This window comes from Myotis davidii, unplaced genomic scaffold, assembly GCF_000327345.1.
Source record: "Myotis davidii unplaced genomic scaffold, ASM32734v1 scaffold11, whole genome shotgun sequence".
NCBI lineage: Eukaryota > Metazoa > Chordata > Mammalia > Chiroptera > Vespertilionidae > Myotis > Myotis davidii.
Genome location: NW_006285791.1, coordinates 2118464 through 2136278, shown reverse-complemented (window position 1 = coordinate 2136278; position 17815 = coordinate 2118464). Strand labels below are relative to the sequence as shown.

The 17815-nt window shown below is 39.4% G+C and overlaps 1 protein-coding gene across 1 annotated transcript in view; it reads right to left on the bottom strand.

The window, feature by feature from the left end:
- Nucleotides 1–11003, bottom strand: part of ZCCHC2 (zinc finger, CCHC domain containing 2) — a 43033-nt gene extending 32030 nt beyond the window's left edge. Inside the window, exons 1-4 of the mRNA XM_006756818.2 lie at nt 10989–11003; nt 6907–7018; nt 4232–4308; nt 1310–1381 (exon numbers count right to left, since the gene is read on the bottom strand). Coding sequence (XP_006756881.1) covers nt 1310–1381; nt 4232–4308; nt 6907–7018; nt 10989–11003 — 276 coding nt within the window. The remainder of the gene's footprint in view (nt 1–1309; nt 1382–4231; nt 4309–6906; nt 7019–10988) is intronic.
- Between the last annotated feature and the right edge of the window lie 6812 nt (nt 11004–17815).

Sequence of the window (17815 nt, the reverse complement as noted above, 5' to 3'; positions counted from 1 at the left end):
CCATAGACACTGACAATAGGGTTGTGAAGGCCTGGGGTGGGTGGTGAGGGCAGGCTAGAAGGGGTCAATGGGGGGAAAAAGGTGACATATGTATTACTTTAAACAATAAAGATTTAATAAAAAGAAAAGAAAAAGGTAAAAGAATAATAATAAAATAAAATAAGCCATAAAAAAATGGAAATTTTCAAGTCATTCCCAGGAGTTCTCACCCAGCAGGACTGACATTGCCGACACAGGGAACTGTGTGCTCCTCAGAACCAGTGCCTCCCATGCTGCCCACAGCTGTGTAAGATGGAGGCAAAAAGCCTCCTAGCTTTACGAGTAAATAGAGACTCATGTGATCTGAAAGAACAGATTCATGGTGACAAGCACTGTCCTGAAAATTTCATATGCTACTGGTTCAACAACTATGTCACCCCTTTACCTAAAAGTTAGTAATTCAATTGGCAATGTTTTCTGCTTCCGGGCTTTCTGTTTTATCTCTGTACTAAAGGCCTGATGCACAAAATTGGTGCAAGAGTAGGCCTTCCTTCCCCCAGCTGCCGGCACCGGCTTCCCTCGCAGCCCCAGCTTCGTCCAGAAGGTCATCCAAAAGGATGTCCGGTCTAATGAGCATATTACTCTTTTATTATTATAGATTAACTATAAATTTTAAAACATTTGCTTATTGAGAAACAGTAATTTATTGGTTATCCATTTAAACGGCTCCCTTATTTTAGTATTTATCTCTACCCACACGCTTTTCAATAAAATAAAATTAGTATAAAAGAAATAGACGAGAGTTTGAACAAAATGATCTAAGATCCCTTTCACCTCAGCAAGTCTATAAGATGTTCCCAATATACCTTATTCTCAGTGCTTTGGAGATCTATCATTGTGGGAGTGGAGGGGGGCTTGGAACTCAAAGAAGGAACAAATGGAGATATATTTAAGGAGTCCACAGAGGGAGCTGAAGAGCTGTTAGGTCTGAGATCCACTACCAAATGCAAACAAACCTCATCTTATTTTGCAGACACTCTCTTTCATAGGATATACTCCAGCCACCAACATTACACATCTTGGCAAGGAAGTAGGAATAAGGTTCCATTTTTAAAAAATGTTGAAAATCCTTCATTTCCTTATATTAGTAATATAAAGTAAGAAAACTTATGTTTAGAATAACATGACGTTTTCTACAGCTACGTTCATAGAGAGCTCTCCAACCTGTATATATGTATTTTAATTTTCCAGAAATTAATTTTGATATAAGGGTTTTTGGATTTTGTATATTATGTAAAAATCATTTTAACAGCAAAATCTATACTTTTACCTTCAGTAGAAAATCCTGTAGTTCTTGGTGGGTTTTTGTTACTGTTGTGACTGAAAGATCAGACCAATTTACCTGATTAAAAACAAAACAAAACACAAACATATTATATGGTTATTTCTTAGGCAGAGAGCAACTAGAAAAAAAGCCATGTGTAAAGCAAAGAGCCTTACTTACATTTTATTAAGATTGACAATTAGAAATATAAAGTTAATCTGGCATTGTCGTCATTTCTTCAAAATTATTAAAATTAACAGCACACTGACATGTTCTACTCAAAAAAATTTTAGAAACTCATTTCAAATCACATGATTTTTTTTAAAAAAGCTGTCTTTAAAATATGTGACCATATTTTGGTAACTTTTCAGAAAGTGGACCGTCTTACATTCCTTTAGTGAAGATGCAGAACTCTAATATAATGCTTTGAGAGTACAGCTCTATGCCCCAAGAAAGAGAAAAATTTTACCTCCTGGAACTTATGAAATATACATTCTTATGAGAAAAAAAACAGGCTCACTAGCCCTCTTTGATAATACCATGAAGAGATTTCAACCTTATCTCAATTCTGTAAAATCCTATTAAGGTGGATGGGACAAGTATGACCAATTTAAAGATGGAGAAACTAAAACTCCAAAAGGCTGATTTACTTAGATTTGACCCTAAGTAACCAAAGAGTCAGAAGTGAAATCTATTACGCTGCCATACCTCTTGAATACCTTTAATTCAGTGGATCTAATGGTGGCCCACTAACAATTTCTACTTTATAATTATTTGAGTTAATACTTGAAAGATGCTAATATCTAAGGCTTCTCAACTAATCCTATATAATAGCCTAATATGCTAAGTGTCCGTCTGTTCAACCAAAGTGTAATATGCTAAAGATATGCTAAGGCTGCTCGACGTGCACTGACCATCAGGGGGCAGATAGTTGACCGGTCGACCAGTCACTATGATGTGCATTGATCACCAGGGGGCAGATGCTCTGACCGGTAGGTTAGCTTGCTGCTGATGTCCCGCCGATCAGGACTAAGCGAGATGGGCTGGACAGGCCCTGGAGCCCTCCTGCGGCCCCTCCCCAGCTGGCCAACCTCCCACATAACCTCCCCGTCCCTGATCATGCACCGGTGGTGTCCTTCAGCCTGGCCTGCACCTTCTCGCAATCCAGGACTCCTCAGGAGATGTCGGAGAGCTAGTGTCAGCCCAATCCCACAGACCAGGCCGAGGGACCCCACTGGTGCACGAATTTGTGCACCGGGCCTCTAGTTGTATCATAATTAATCAGACACTTAAAAATATAGTATGTCCTCACTTAACGTCAACAATAGGTTCTGTGACTTAAATAAAACAATGTATGGTAAGACCAATTTTACCATAGGCTGATATAGAGAAGAGTTAAGTTCCCAGAGCTTCTTATCAATAATAATGAAATAATGTGGTTATTCAAAGACCTACTACACATACAAAGTTTTATCTAGCAACCCCCAAAGCAAATATCCTTATTAACTGACAGATCTTTTAGCTGATTTTTAGTTATTCAAATGTCTGTTGAGCATCTACTGTGTCAGTCACTGTTTCAGTGCAAGGGATACAGGAATGGACAAGAGAGCCGAAGTCGCTGCTGGCTGAGGTCCGAGTCTAGTGTAGGAGACAGATGAAACAAATGGCTATATAAGGATTCCCATCAGTGGTCATTGCTCCAAAGAAAATTAGTATGGTGTGATGCAGGAGCAGGGAGAAGCCCATCATATGGCGCCAAGAAAGACCTCAGAGGAGGGGGCGTCTGAGCCAGTCTGTGTGTTGAAGGGACATCAGCTGTGCCACCACGGTCTGAGGGAACATCATTCCAGAGCAAGGGGACCCAGACCTTAAAGAAGGAGCAATCTTAGAGCTCCAGCAACAGAGGAAAGCTGGTGAAATGGAACAAAGAAACAAAGATCAGCTTATGCCAAGTATTACAAAACTGTCAAGTGAAAAGTGGAGATAAGGACTTGAAATTTTCAAATTGAGGATAATTCTCCCACAAAGCAGAAGCCAGGACTCCGAAATTCTTTGAACAAATGTACTAAGCAAGTTAGATATGGTGGGATGGCAGCAGATGAAGAATCCTACTCTCTATGAGATAATAACCAAATAGAAAGAAAAAACACAAACCCAAATGTAAGACCTGTGATGGCAATGTACCTTGGATGAATGAAAAAACATTCTGTTGGAGGATCAGAAGTGGCTTCATGAGAAAGGTACAGCTAACGTTTAGCAAGCAATACCTTAGGGGAGGAACTGATGTAGGAAGCACAGAAATGTGGCGTCTTTCCATTTGGTTCAAGGCGTGTACAGCCTTAGGAAAGAGGGCTAGACAGGGAAGCCCAAGCAGGGAGGAATAAGGAGATGTGACAAGGAACCCACGTGACAGTGAACAGGCAAAGGAGACCTGGGCCTAACAGAGCTGGGCTCTAAGATTCATTAGAGCCGTTTGAAGTACAGAAGGACAGGAGAGCAAGTGGAGCGACAAGAAGACAAGGCCACAAAGGCCAGAGAATAAAACCATCCTGGAGAAAGAAAAAGAGAGAAAAATATCAAGGAAAACAATGCCAGGAAAAGACAAGGCTTATGATTCTGATTTTGAAAATACTGGTGAAAGTGCTTACTTTTACTTTTAAAAGATGTATCTTATACCTTTCATCTAAACTCTGATAATTATTGTCAGAGCAATTTTCATGTGGTGGTACAATTTTTAAAAACTTGGCAAACCATGCAGAACACACTGAAAGCAGTACATCCCCTTAATTTAGACAAAGGTATACATTTGTTTAACTTTTCTAAGTTAGCAAACCTGCCAGAAGTTTTTCCAAAGATCAATGTTCATTCTTTCCAAAAGATTATTTAACATAAAATGAGGCATTTTTTTTGTGGGTGAGAGTAGCTTACTTCAAAGGTGTACTCCCAATATTTGTCAGCCCTTTTTCTCTGGACTCCTTTCAAGATTATCTTCTCAATGTGTACAGCTGAAAGAAAGAAAACATGCTGACTTGTTCTACAGAGACTGGACACACATTTCAATTACCAAATGTGATAAATGCTACACAATTAAGCTATTTATCTTCATCTTAATTACTGCTCTTAAATCATGATTAAGCAAAAACCAAAAAAAAAATCCAGAAACATAGCAATGTGCCATCCACCCATGAAGTAATTTTTTCCTATATCCATTCAGCACACTGAATGTCTAAGCAGCTTTAAGCACTCTGCTAAGCACCAAAGATAAAAAAGATAAAAAATAAAAGGTGCCAGCAGTGGAGATTATTTTTCAAGGTGATAATCATCAAAACTGTTTGTTATTCTGATTACTACAAAAACAGCACTTTAGATTCACCCAAAAGAAAACGTACTTAAACAACGAGGCTGGTAGTAATGAAGATGATAAAGGTTTTAGCGAAGAAATTAGGAAAGTGACTCAACAGACTAGTGTGGTCACTGCTGGATCCACGGGACAGGAGATGGAGAAGAGAAGGGAAAGATTCACTAAGGCTTAGAGGAAGAAGTTAAATCAGATGAAGCAGAATATACAAAGTAACAAAAGTGTATACGAAGAATTAAGGTTGTTATAGATCACGGAAGGTGGGCAATGAGAAAGCGGAAAACAGACACAGAAATTTGCTGGTAAGCAGACATTCATAATAAACTAAGGAGATCTCATTGCCAGAATTTTGTGACAAGTTTCCAAATATATAGTGTTTGGTGGCCTGCTTCTGGGCCAATTTCCCCTTAGTGGGTGAAAAATGTTGAGGATGGAGACAAAAGAAAATCTCAAAAGCCAGGTGAGAAGTCTGTAACTTCTCAGAACTCCTGCAGCATCATACAGGCCAAAGTGGAAACGGAAGGTCTGCTGATTTCTATTAAATTATGTAAAGAATGATGCTACTAAATAAAAGCCATCTGAACTAATCTGCGTTCAGATATACAAAGCAGCTCTACTTCTGCAAACCGGTGGGCTATGGATAGGGGACAGCTAGGGCATTATGGAACACAGCTATGTCTTCAGCCTTGATTTCAAGTTAAACCTGCCGTGATCTATCAGAATCAGGATGAGAGAGCAAAAGAATATGTGGTGAGGAATGGCCAATAATGTGAGATCCTCCTCCAAGCTTCATACATTAAAACTAAAAAGCATGGCCGAAGCCGGTTTGGCTCAGTGGATAGAGCGTCGGCCTGCGGACTGAAGGGTCCCGGGTTCGATTCCGGTCAAGGGCATGTGCCTGGGTTGTGGGCACGTCCCCAGTGGGAGATGTGCCGGAGGCAGCTGATCGATGTTTCTCTCTCATCGATGTTTCTAACTCTCTATCTCTCTCCCTTTCTCTCTGTAAAAAATAAATAAAATATATTTTAAAAAAAAAACAAAACTAAAAAGCATGGATTATAAACATTTGTTTAAAAATTAACTATACAGCCCTGGCAGGTGTGGCTCAGTAGATAGAGTGTTGGTCCACACACTTAAAGGTCTTGGGTTCGATTCCCGGTCAAGGGCACATACCTGGGTTGCAGGTCAGATCCCCAGCTCTAGTTTGGGAGTATGCAGGACGGAACCAATTGATGTGTCTGTCTCACATAGATGTTTCTCTCCGCCCCCACCCCCCCGGCTCCACTCTCCCCCCTCTCCATTCCTCCCACTCCTCTCTCTTTGAAAATCAATGGAAAAAATATCCTCAGGTGAGGATTAATAAAAATTAAGAATACAAAGAATTATCTCTAGTACCACCTTAACTGTTAGCATTTTGATGTAATCTTTTCAATTTTCTTTTTTTTTTAAAGGACCTTCACTGTAAAACCAAATTCCTTTTAGTTGATTCCCATGCTTGGTGGAAGAGTCTATGACTCAAGCAATTCGATATTCTTGATTAGAAATGTAAACTTTTTATACATTAAACATTTCTACCTATTTTCCCTCTGTAAGGAAAAATGTATTACACCGAAAGGATTATTATTTGGACTAAAAAAAGATAAAATAATGTCAATTCAAAGCTATGATAACTAGCATGAATTCTCACCCATCCTTCACTCTTCCAAGGCTGCCGGGAAGCTGTCTAGATTTTCTATTTCACTGTTTCCCTCAACACATGTAATTGACTCCGCAAATGTTAAGAGCATGTCTAAACTCACTTCTTTGGACATGGCAAAGTCTTTTCATTCCCCCATCTCCAGCTCTCTTGAAAACTGCATTACTGCAGGAAGAATGGACTTGTAAGAAATTTCTTCTCTCCCTTACAGTGATCTTCTATAAACTTACTTTTTTTTAGTAGACACTGAGCACATCCTACAGATATAGCCCTATAATAAAAACTTTGGGAATATGTTAAGGTTTTTGCCCTCCAAAGACATTCAACCAGATTGAAGACAACTGACTACAAAGCGGGCCGAGTGCTATGGAGCTATAGCCCAGATGCAGGCTCAAACAAGTAGGAGGACTGGCTTTTGAACTAAACCAAGGACCAGCAGGCTTTCTCTACTCCAAAAAGGAGACAGAGAGTAAGAGTGGACCAATGTAAATAGCACTCTGTAATCTTTCCACTTATAGATGCTTTAAGTTAGCAAAAAATACAGCATACCTTCTCGCTGGGTTCTATGAGGTGCCACAGTAAGTCCGTCATGAGGTATTGGGGCGTGTTCTATTAAACTGGCCTCCTTAGTTTGCACATAATCACCGTGAGCAGAGTCATTCTAGATCAGAAAAGGGCCACAAGTTAATTGACTAAGAAGAGTAAATCCTATAAAATAAACCAGATTAAAGTCTTGTACTTTTAGCAGCAACCCTTGTAATAGCAATTTTTAGAGACCAAATAGGTGATTACAAAGTAAAGGCAGAAAGGTGCAAAAAGTCACAGGAGTAAGGAAAAGAATTATCAATATTTATCTTCATTTAACAGCAATATTCTATCAACTACTCACTGTTCCACTTTTCTTGCATATTACTATTCAGAATTGCCAAAGATGTCAATTCTATACCAAAGTGAACCAGAATTGAAGCAACATAAATAAAAGATGGTACCCTTTATGCTAATTCCCCACTACGTAAGGACATTGGTATTTTTTACATTAATTATTGTGCAATTTTTATTCATTACTTGGGTTTAGTGACTATCTAACAAGATGCTTTGTTGGGAAAATGTTTTACAAAAGGTATCATTAAAAAAACCAAATCTTTCTAAACAAGAATGTGTATGGACGGTGAGTTTATTACTAACGTTAAACCACCTCACAGTAACTAGGTGTTCTAAATCTAATTGCTCAGCCAATCATCAGTGAACTGGGGTGAGTTTTACTCCTAGGAGAACTGCTGCTTAAAGGAATACAGAGCAGGCTGGTGTATACACAGCTTTCCAGCATTGTCATGTGTAGACTGTTACTATAACACACTGGTTAAGCCGAATAAGAAAGTGGTTCTTTATCAAAATTCATACCACACCCCCTCTTCATGTTCAGAATCCTTTTTTTATGTTCAGAATCTTAAAACTCTACTCAAACCAAAATCACCTCTGATTCAAGAACCAACTACAATTTTATAAATTTGCAATAAATAATATACATTCATGTTTTAAAACTGTATAAAGAAATGAAGCAAACAGAATAGCTGAAACTTCCTAAAAATCCTATTGTAAAATATTTGGTTCTGCTGTCTCATTATGCATCCTGGCCTGCCAGTTGACAGCTCTCTCTCTGGGAATAAAGTATCACATTCGATATTCTGGGGAGCTAAGCTTCAGCCTTATACAGTAGTTGTCTTCTTCTAGAAGCCCAAGGAATAACGACTGTCTACAAAGAAGCACTTAATGAGAAGAACACAGACCTCTTAAGTCAACATCCAACCTCTAAAACATTTAGCACGATGGCATTCATCACTTTCCATCATTACTGATGTTAAAAAGTTGGATACAGGAATTCTTCTAATGTAATGTATACACAATCAATGTATATCCAACCCAAACCACATTGGCCTAACACTACTGTACTTTAAAAATTAATACAAATAAAGCACTGTAATCCTCTCAAATACTTGTGTTAGCTAGAAGTTTAGTTGATGAAGTAAACCATTTCCTATAGAACATTTTTCTACCATGCTTATGTGTGGTTCATAAATTAAAAATTACACACACCTTCCAATGTAAATCAAAATATATAAAACCCAATAGTTTTCAATAGGAAAATGAAAAAAATCAAAACCACCATGAGATGCACTTCACGCCCATTAGGATGGCTATTATCCAAAAACCAGAAAACAAGTATTGGCAAGAATTTGGAAAAATTGGAACCTTGTGCAATGCTGGTAAGGAATGTAAAATAGTGTGGCCATTATGAAAGACAGTCCAACACTTCCTCAAAAAAAAAAATTAAACATCGAATTACCATATGATCCAGCAATTCCACTTCAAGATGTATACCCAGAAGAACTGAGACTAGAACAGATAACTGGTACTCCAATGTTCATAGCAGCATTATTCACAATAGCCAAAAGGTGGAAATAATTCAAACATCCAATGAGGGATGAAGAGATAAAATGGTGTGTGTGTGTGTGTGTGTGTGTGTGTGTGTGTGTGTGTATAAATGAAATATTAGCCTTAAAAAGGAATAAAATTCTGACAGATGCGACAACAGGGATCAACTTTGAGGACCTTATGCTAAGTGAAACAAGCCAAACACAAGAGAATAAATATTGTATGATTCCACTTATATAAGGCACCTAGTTCATAGAGAAAGTAGAATAGGGCTAGAGAAAGGGAAATGGGGAGTACATACAGGTTCTGTTAGGATAAAAGCAAAGTTCTGGAGATAACAGTGGTGATGGTTGCACAACAATATGAATGTGAATGTACTTAATGCCACTAAATTATACAATTAAAAGGGTCAAAATGGAAACTTTTGTTATATATATTTTACCACAATGTTGCCTCCACAAATATTATATTGTAATATATTGTATAAGGAACCATGAGAAAGTGGTTTGCTTCACAATCACAATCACATATTTAAAGTCTGAAGTTACTTTAAGAACACAATTTAGCAACCAAGAAAAAGCCTCCCAGTTTAATAAACTCTGAGAGCTCCTGGCTAACTCAAATCCACATGTCAAGTAACACAAGTGAGCTAGACATCTTGTTCATTCCAGAGATTACTAAGATTATATTTTACACATGAAGATCCATCACAATTACACACTTGAGATTTCTTAAATGTGGGAAAGTTTGTGGAATAGTCAAATGGCTGGACAGCCTAAAAAGACTCTTTGAAAACATACCCTGAGAACAAAAGTCAGTTGCATTGGCCACATTTTACTCTAACAAAGGTCTAACTATAGATGGAACACACAGAGAGTAGGGAGGGAGAAAGTACCTCCAGTCCCCAGATGTGTTGTGTCTCCAAACATTCTGGAGCAGAGACAAACAGACCTCACCTTTAGTTACCTGTCCAAATTCCTGGCCCAAAGAGCTTCAAGAAATAATAAAAAGGTTGTTGGAGTAAGGCACTAAATTTTGTGGTAACTGCTTATACAGTTATAGCTTTCAAATTCTCTTATTTAAAGGGCTACAACCAAAGCATGTTATTATTTAAGCAAGATTCGTAGAATGTCTTGTGTTGAATGTTAGAAAATGACTTATCAGAAACATTACTGAAATGTCAAATTTTATCCATCTTTGGTGGAAGAAGAGGGAATTCTCTAGGGAAAATTTAAGAATTACTTACTGCCTGACTCTTCAATTGAGAGGATGTGGTAGAGAAGGCAGATGTTTTTCTCATCTCCACTCAATGAAATAGTACAACTCAACCCAACCCAAAGTAATGCCTTAAATCACCTATAGCATCTGATGAAAGGCAAGTTCTGGTGTGAGGAGAAACATGGCTGGTAAATATATTAAAGTTATGCTCAAACAACTAAACTAACAAAGGTTGAGGGAAGGGGTACCAAAGAATCAATAGCTCAGAAAGAGCATGATATGGATTCTATGATTGTGGAAGCTTTTCCTACGTAACTTATTTAGTTTAACCAGAAATGCGGGGATAAGGTGATTCAACAAGGCCAATGTGGCAGAATTCTCTTAAAGGCCTGGCTAAATGAATGTGGGGTGAAGGGCCAGATGATTTACTGAATCTGTGTATACTCTCCTCTATCACAGCCAACTGCAATAGCAGCTATGCAAGCTGTTAACATGACATTTGTGAACAATGGTTATCTGTGTATATGTGCGTGGGGTGGACTGGAACCAGATGGGTGGAACAATATGGAGGAGGGAAACTCATCACTATAACTTTCTATGTATTTTGGGAATTCTGAATTCATTACAAATAAAAATATTAACATTAGTCGATGTCATTGCCTTTTCTAGAGAGAGCTTGTAGGATGCACAATTAGAGAAGATCTGGCCAAAGAATGCTGATAAGGAAGCCTAGAAGGAAGAGGGGAGTAGAGAATCAAAGAGAAGGGTGGCAGCTTTTACCTAAGAACTGGCCTTGCTGTTTCTATTTCCACCTGAACAGCACCATCTGTAGTTGACAGGTGGAATGGTGAAAAATACACATCACTGGACCACAAAACTACAAAGGTCTAGAATGCTGAGAAGGAGTAGTAATGGTTTCCTACCTAGACCAAAGCTGGGGTCCTCCTCTTTAGCACCAGCACCTGTGTTTTTTTACTAACCTCCTGTTCTACCATTATGCAAGAAAGGTGATGGCATGAGCCAGCCTTGAATGGAAGGTGAGATGTATGAAGAAATTGTGGAAGAAAGAGATTTTGAGTTCAAAGACTTATCGGTGGCCTAGCTCCAGACATCACTGCAAGAAAATGTGGTAATATTGCTTTAGTAAGATGTACCTGGCAGCAATATGCAATAGATAACAGATGGGAACCAGTCAGATAACTATAAAAGTCTAGGCATAAAGTCCCAAAAGGGAATGGTGTCGGCAAGATGAGGAAATGGTGGATTCAGGATATGAGGGGAGCCAGGATTTAGGTTATCAAGCAAATCAGAGAGTGTCTAGAAGTATAATGGTAGTATTGAGAAAACTGGATGACGTTGGAAGGTGTTTTTTTTTTTAATCAATGATGCATTCTTTTCATACAAATTAAGTTTAAGTGACAGTGACCATTTCAGGCAGACATACCACAGGCAGGCAGACACACATACAAATTTGTACTGACTCCCACTGCAACCTGCTGGAAACCTATCCCTTTCATCTGACCTTCAAGGCCCTCTGAACCCAACCCCTACTATTCTCTTCAAACTTCTATATTTCGGTTCTTCCACAGCAACCAAACTGTGCTGTAGTCACTCTATGACAATTGACATATAGATTGATACATATGTGTGTGAGTATATATCTTGTTTAACAAGCATTTTCATATACATGTTCATCTTCACAGCAGTTATATATACAATAAATGGTGATGATATCCCTATTTTATACTGAAACTTGGAAAGACTAAACTTGCCAAAGTGACTTTTTAAAAATCTAATCTGACCTCAAATAAATTATTTTTTGAATGAACATAAAACCCTTCTAATGCTCTAAGACATTTAGAAAGGAATTAAAGACCAAATGTTCCCTGCAGCCTAGGAAGAACAGAAGGAAATGGACTACTGCATGCCCAGCAGCTCTGCCACCTGTAACATAAACACCCGATTAGGCACTTCTCTTCTAGAGTGACTGTTTACGTAGACTGGATGAAAGAGGCTTTTGTGACAAGGCATTCTCTATGAGTAAAAGGAGTGCTATCAGACACAGTCCTCCATAATGAAAAATAGTCTGTAAAAGTGAAGCTCATCTGCTTTGAAGTGAGTGCAGGCCTTTTACTTCTCTTTGAAAAAAAAAATACTGACTCAGTATTTCTCTAGAAAGGACAAAAATATTAAATAAGCTTAAATATCAGCTATCTACATCCTATATAATAAAAGGCTAATATGCAAATAGACCGAACAGCAGAATGACTGGTTGCTATGATGCACACTCACCACCAGGGCGTAGACGCTCAATGCAGGAGCTGCCCCCTGGTGGTCAGTGCACTTCCACAGGGGGAGCACCACTTAGCCAGAAGCCGGGCTCATGGCTTGTGAGCGCAGTGGCGGTGGCAGGAGCCTCTCCTGCCTCCGCAACAGCGCTAAGGAGCTGCGAGTAGGCAGGCAGTAAGGGGGGGGGCCCCCCAGTGCACAAATGTCGTGCACCAGGTCTCTAGTAGCATTTATAAAACAAGATACAAAAATGTTCCTTAATTATCCATGGGTTCTAGTCTGTGCTATAAACTAACAAAAAATTATGTAACTTAACAAAAGTGCAAAATAGCTTTAATTTATAGAATCATTTTCTAGCTAAATGTGAAAACTGAATACAAATCTAAGTAAATTAGTTGCACAGTAGTTAATGATAATTCAAATTAAAACCATGTATTTTCTCCATTCCCATTCATAAATCCATTATGGGGAGAATATGTATTTTAATGAATTGTGACTCAGAGAAATGCTGGGAGGTTTTGTTTTTCCTTTTCCTTTGGGCTTCTTTTATCTGTAGCATACCAGATCTTTGCAGTGTATTATCAAAAATAACTGTCCCAAATAAATGCGTCTCAAATACTACCTTTTCAATTACCCATCCTTCCTGAACACCAATCAATTTAGAGTTATAGTAACAGAGAACAATATAGAAAATACTACACCATATGGACTTTTGTTGAGTGAAAAAACACACACAATCATTCCTGAAAACAACTGATATAACAATTTGGATGTCTACAATGTAGTGGAAAAGAAAAATGCATTGAGCATCATTCTCAACAGAGAACTTGTACTCCTGATAGTATGTGAATTATTTTGCACCTTATCTCATTAATTCAATCATGCCAACCTCAAAAGGCAGTTCTTATCCCCATTTTACAGTTAAGATGACCTCACAGGGATCTAAGTGCTCTGGTTAATATCAAAGAGCTAGTGGGAGAATTTAAGCCTCTGAATCTAGTGATCTACTAAACATGGCTATCACTCAAGGCCTTGTCCCCGCCCTCCACAAAATATAACAAAGGTAGTTTTAAAAATATCTCTATTACACTGGTTAATTTCAGAAAAAGAACTTGCTTCCTATCCATCTCCTCAACCCTCTTCTCCTACTGAGGTATAAATGCGACTTCCTCTAGGTCTCCTTACCTGAGAAAACCATTGCACAGAAAACATAAGTAACTGGGGGAGGATACCCAATTGCTCCCATTTATTACTAATATAATCACTACTTAACTCTGATATTCTAAAAGCCTTTTCCAAAAGGCAGTTATAACTTAAGTGCTTTTATTTTTTGCTGCAGCCAAATCAACCTAAAATTTCTCATAAAAGACATGGCTATCTAGCTCTGATCCCACTCTCAACCTGTGAGATGCTGTACCCACTCTTCTACCACCTTACAAACAAGGCTTAACTTTGACCTACGATTGCTAACATTTATTGAAGATCCTGAGCCAGGCATTATTCTACAGGTACTTGTTCATTTAATCCCAACAATCCTAATGTAAGCACTATTATCTCTTTTGTAGGAAGAAAGCCTTCTCAATGCCCCAGTGAGACTCTTCACTGTAAAATATCCCAGTGGTAGCCAACAAATTAATGGCATTTATTACCTGTGAGCTTTAGAATTGTTCCTTTTAAAAATCATTTTTAGGAAGCATCTTTTCAGTGCCTGATACAGTAACAACTGAAAACCTAACCACTAACCTCTCCCCTCTTTTTAAGTCAGTGATCTGTTTCACCAGGGTTCTGGTTGCCAAGATACACTCAAGTTATCTTAGTGTAGGGCATTTCTGTTAAAAGTCTTTGAAATTTTTCTTTTTTGGGCCCCAACATTACCAATACATAATCTGTATTATGAAAATGAGTTGAGGTACTTGCTCTGTAAAGTACAAATAGCTAATTAACTTAATCTATGCTGAGGAAGTAACAATTTCATAGTTTTCTTTTTTAGTAACTCAATTGATTTCTTTAAGTGAAGGTCCCATGGCCACTTAATTTCTGTGAGTTCAAATATGTTTTGTGAATTCAAATAACACTAACACACAGGATGATCTATCAGTTTCTACCTTTAATTCAAACATTAGTATTACTTGCCAAGCAACTAAGTTTTGAGGACACTGAAAACACAATCTCCAGAGAAACATAGCCATACCAATGATACTAACCACTAACCTTTTATTCAACTTTGTGTTGCTAAATAGGAGTTAAGTCTCCACAATTATAATATTCATTTTTGTGAACAATTAAGAGTGTCTTTAGGCATTCAGAGAGAGAAAACTTGGCTGTCTTTTCTCTTTTCAATGAAGAAAACAAAACGATAACCTTTCAAAATATTTATGCAGGTTTTATTATTATTTTTTTACTACTGCTAACATTATCATTTATAGTTTGGGACCCATTTTTAAAACCAAGTCTTTTCAGTTATGCTATGTATGCAATCTGTAACTAGATCAATCACCCAAATTTCCTAGTACACAGTTAATGAGTATTTTCACCACTGCCCAGTGACCTATTTTTATGCAATTGACTGGCAGTCCACTACAGTTATGAAGAACATGAGCTTTATACACAAGTCTCCAAAAAGCAATGCCAACACTTAATTACAATCCAATATAATATTTACTCTAAAATCACCCAAATCACACAGGAAAACTCTAGCAATGTTACTGTTAGAAATATACTTGTGTAATCTTCCTCCATTTTTCTAAAATGACTGGTAAGTATACTCTAGTCTAGTGGTTAAGTTTGTGGACTTAACACCTCAGCCATTAACATCCTAACCATGGTATGTCATAAACAGTTGCTGAGCCTGGTCAACTTGAAAGCATATAATAGAGCATTCAAAATAAAATAAAACACCCGTTCAACCTGTAAACATGTTTAAAAAGATTTATTTTTAAAGGGAGACTACTGCATACTAGGAACTGAATACAAGTCTTGAAAGAGCCAGGAACGCTATTCTGGGCTAGCCCACTCTTACTCTAAGTACAAAAAACCCCACACAAAACCTTAAAGGTGAGTCATACTTTATCCACTTAGTATGGAGGATACTGAGACAGTTAAGAAATAGAATGATTCCTACGCAAAAAGTTACAAACGTGTGCCTAAAAGGTTACTTCCGGGACAATAAAAGGCTGCCTCAGGAACTTCCCGAGTTCCCGGACACCACCGCCCACGTGGTTCTCCCTGGGCTCAGCATTCCGGCCCGGCCCGGCCCAGCCCAGCAGAGAGAACACCCCGGAGCGAGCCGCACCCTCAGCCCGCCCCCAGGGGGGCGGGGCCGGCACGACAGTCACGTGGGCGGCGCGCGGCCGCCATCTTGCTGGGCGGGGGCGGGGGCGCCCCGAGGGACAGGCCCCCATCGCCCGGGGCGTGTACGCGGCCGCGTCAGACCGCGGGGATCTACGCCGAGCCGCTGCGCTGACGCACGAAGGACAAGCGAGACTCGGGAGCCTCTCTGCACACCCAAGGTGAGCACTCCTCCCCGGGCGCATCGACAGAAGGTCGAGGAGTAGCTGGGGTGGACTACAGGAAAAAGGGATTGAACGCAATCCACCCCATCAGCAGCTTTGGAGTGACAGCTTGCAAGCAACAAAAGCGGAAATGTCTTCAAGGCCAGAGCATGCCACAGCTGGGTGCCTCGGAGTCCACGCTAGTAGCAGAAAATGCGAGGTCGTAACAATTTAACGAGACGCAAATGACTGCAAACAACTACTGGAGAGAAAAGTAGCACACACTAGTGTCTAGAAATAGCCTTCAGCGTCACCTGTAGGCCGTATCCCCTATGATTTGTTCCCCCACTTCAGCTCATGGCCACAGCACTGGGCACTGCCTGACAGGGAACCAAGTGCTGAAATTAATGGCAGCATGCCAGCCTCACTTTCTCCACTCCTCCCGGCACTCACTGGATGCCAGGAAAGGCACACACTGCAGTCAAGATAAAAATCGCATTACTCTGGTGTGCACGCATCTCCTTCTTGTCTAGTTGCCTTCCAACACTTGCATGACAAGCAAAATTTAAAGGAAAAAAGACCCCCAGCAGTTAAATCTCAAATAGATTAGTTGTAATGATATGAAAGCAATAATACAAACGGTTTCCATACTAGCATTTTCATTAAACTTACAATCTAAGATTATCTTTACAATATAAGCTATACCAAGAAATTTTTTAAAAATAAAAGTATTGCTCCTGAATGCAGGCTTTCTTTTCTAAATTTAATGGCAGTGCATATGGAATTCTTCTGAATTATTGTGAGTAGGCTTAAGAATTGAGTTTTTACCACCAGTATACACAGCTGTATGCTACCAATAAACAAACATTTGAAGATAAAATTTCAAACAAAAAAATTAGACATTACATCTGAGTTTGATATTGTATCCTAAAATTGAGTTAGTTACCTCATAGTAGCCTCCTTTTTAAAAGGAGAGGCTCAGCTTAGATTAGCACTAAATATCTTCAGCCCCCCAATTCAGATATACGAGTTAAATTAACTTCCAACCAAGGGGCGGGGGAGGGCAAAAGCAAAACGCCCTTTCCAGTGTACCAGCCTGGAAACCGCCTAGGTTGAAAAGTAAGGCGTCCAATTTAATACTTTTTAAGTAATTGTGAACCACGAAAACAAACTCTTAATTGTACGTAGTTTTTACTCTAACTGAAACAGCCTCTCCTTTCCTCCACTAAATTGTCATGCTCAAGAACTTTATATGGGGTCTATATTATTAAATTACTTTCATAGCTCTATAAAAATTTCATCTTCCTTAATGTTTGCCACAAGTGACTCTGGACTCTCATCTACACTTTGGTGTTTAATAACTTTTTAGAAAACAACACTTATGCCTACAGTAAAGGCCCAACAAATATTCCCAGACCCAAATCTGGAGACAGGATTCAAGCCCTTTGGAAAGCAGGTTATGCCAGAGATAAAAGTCTAACCAGCTCACCTTAGGAGAGCTTTCCCTTCGCAGACAAGGAGCGCTACTCCTTAACTAGCGCTACTCCTTAACTAGTTTGAGTCAATTTGCAGATCTCCACTTCAGATTTCGTTCAAACAACTCGGAAATCAAGTTATTTGAAAGGGAGTCTTAAGCCCCTTAGGACCCCCTTGTAAATCAGGCACACACTGAACAAAACGAGCCCCGGTGTAGCAAGGCAGGGCAGCACGCCGGGAGCGCATCTCAGGACACTTGGCCAACGGGTACGGCAGGGCTTTAAAACGTGCAAGCAGAGCGCCCACGAGAAAGGAAAGGCACTGCCCACCGCCCGACTGCGGTCGCACACCGGCTAATATAGCGCTTCGTTTTTTCCCGGCATCTAGGGCCCGAGAGATGCTCAAAGCCAAAAATGTCCAGAGACCCTTTATCCGAGAGGGGACTCGGGCTGAGTGCACCACGTTCTCCGTGGCGATTCCGTTACGGAAGAGACTTCTAGAGTATTGTGCTATGGCGGGTGCCTGTGAATGCCAGGGGGAGGAGGGGGGGG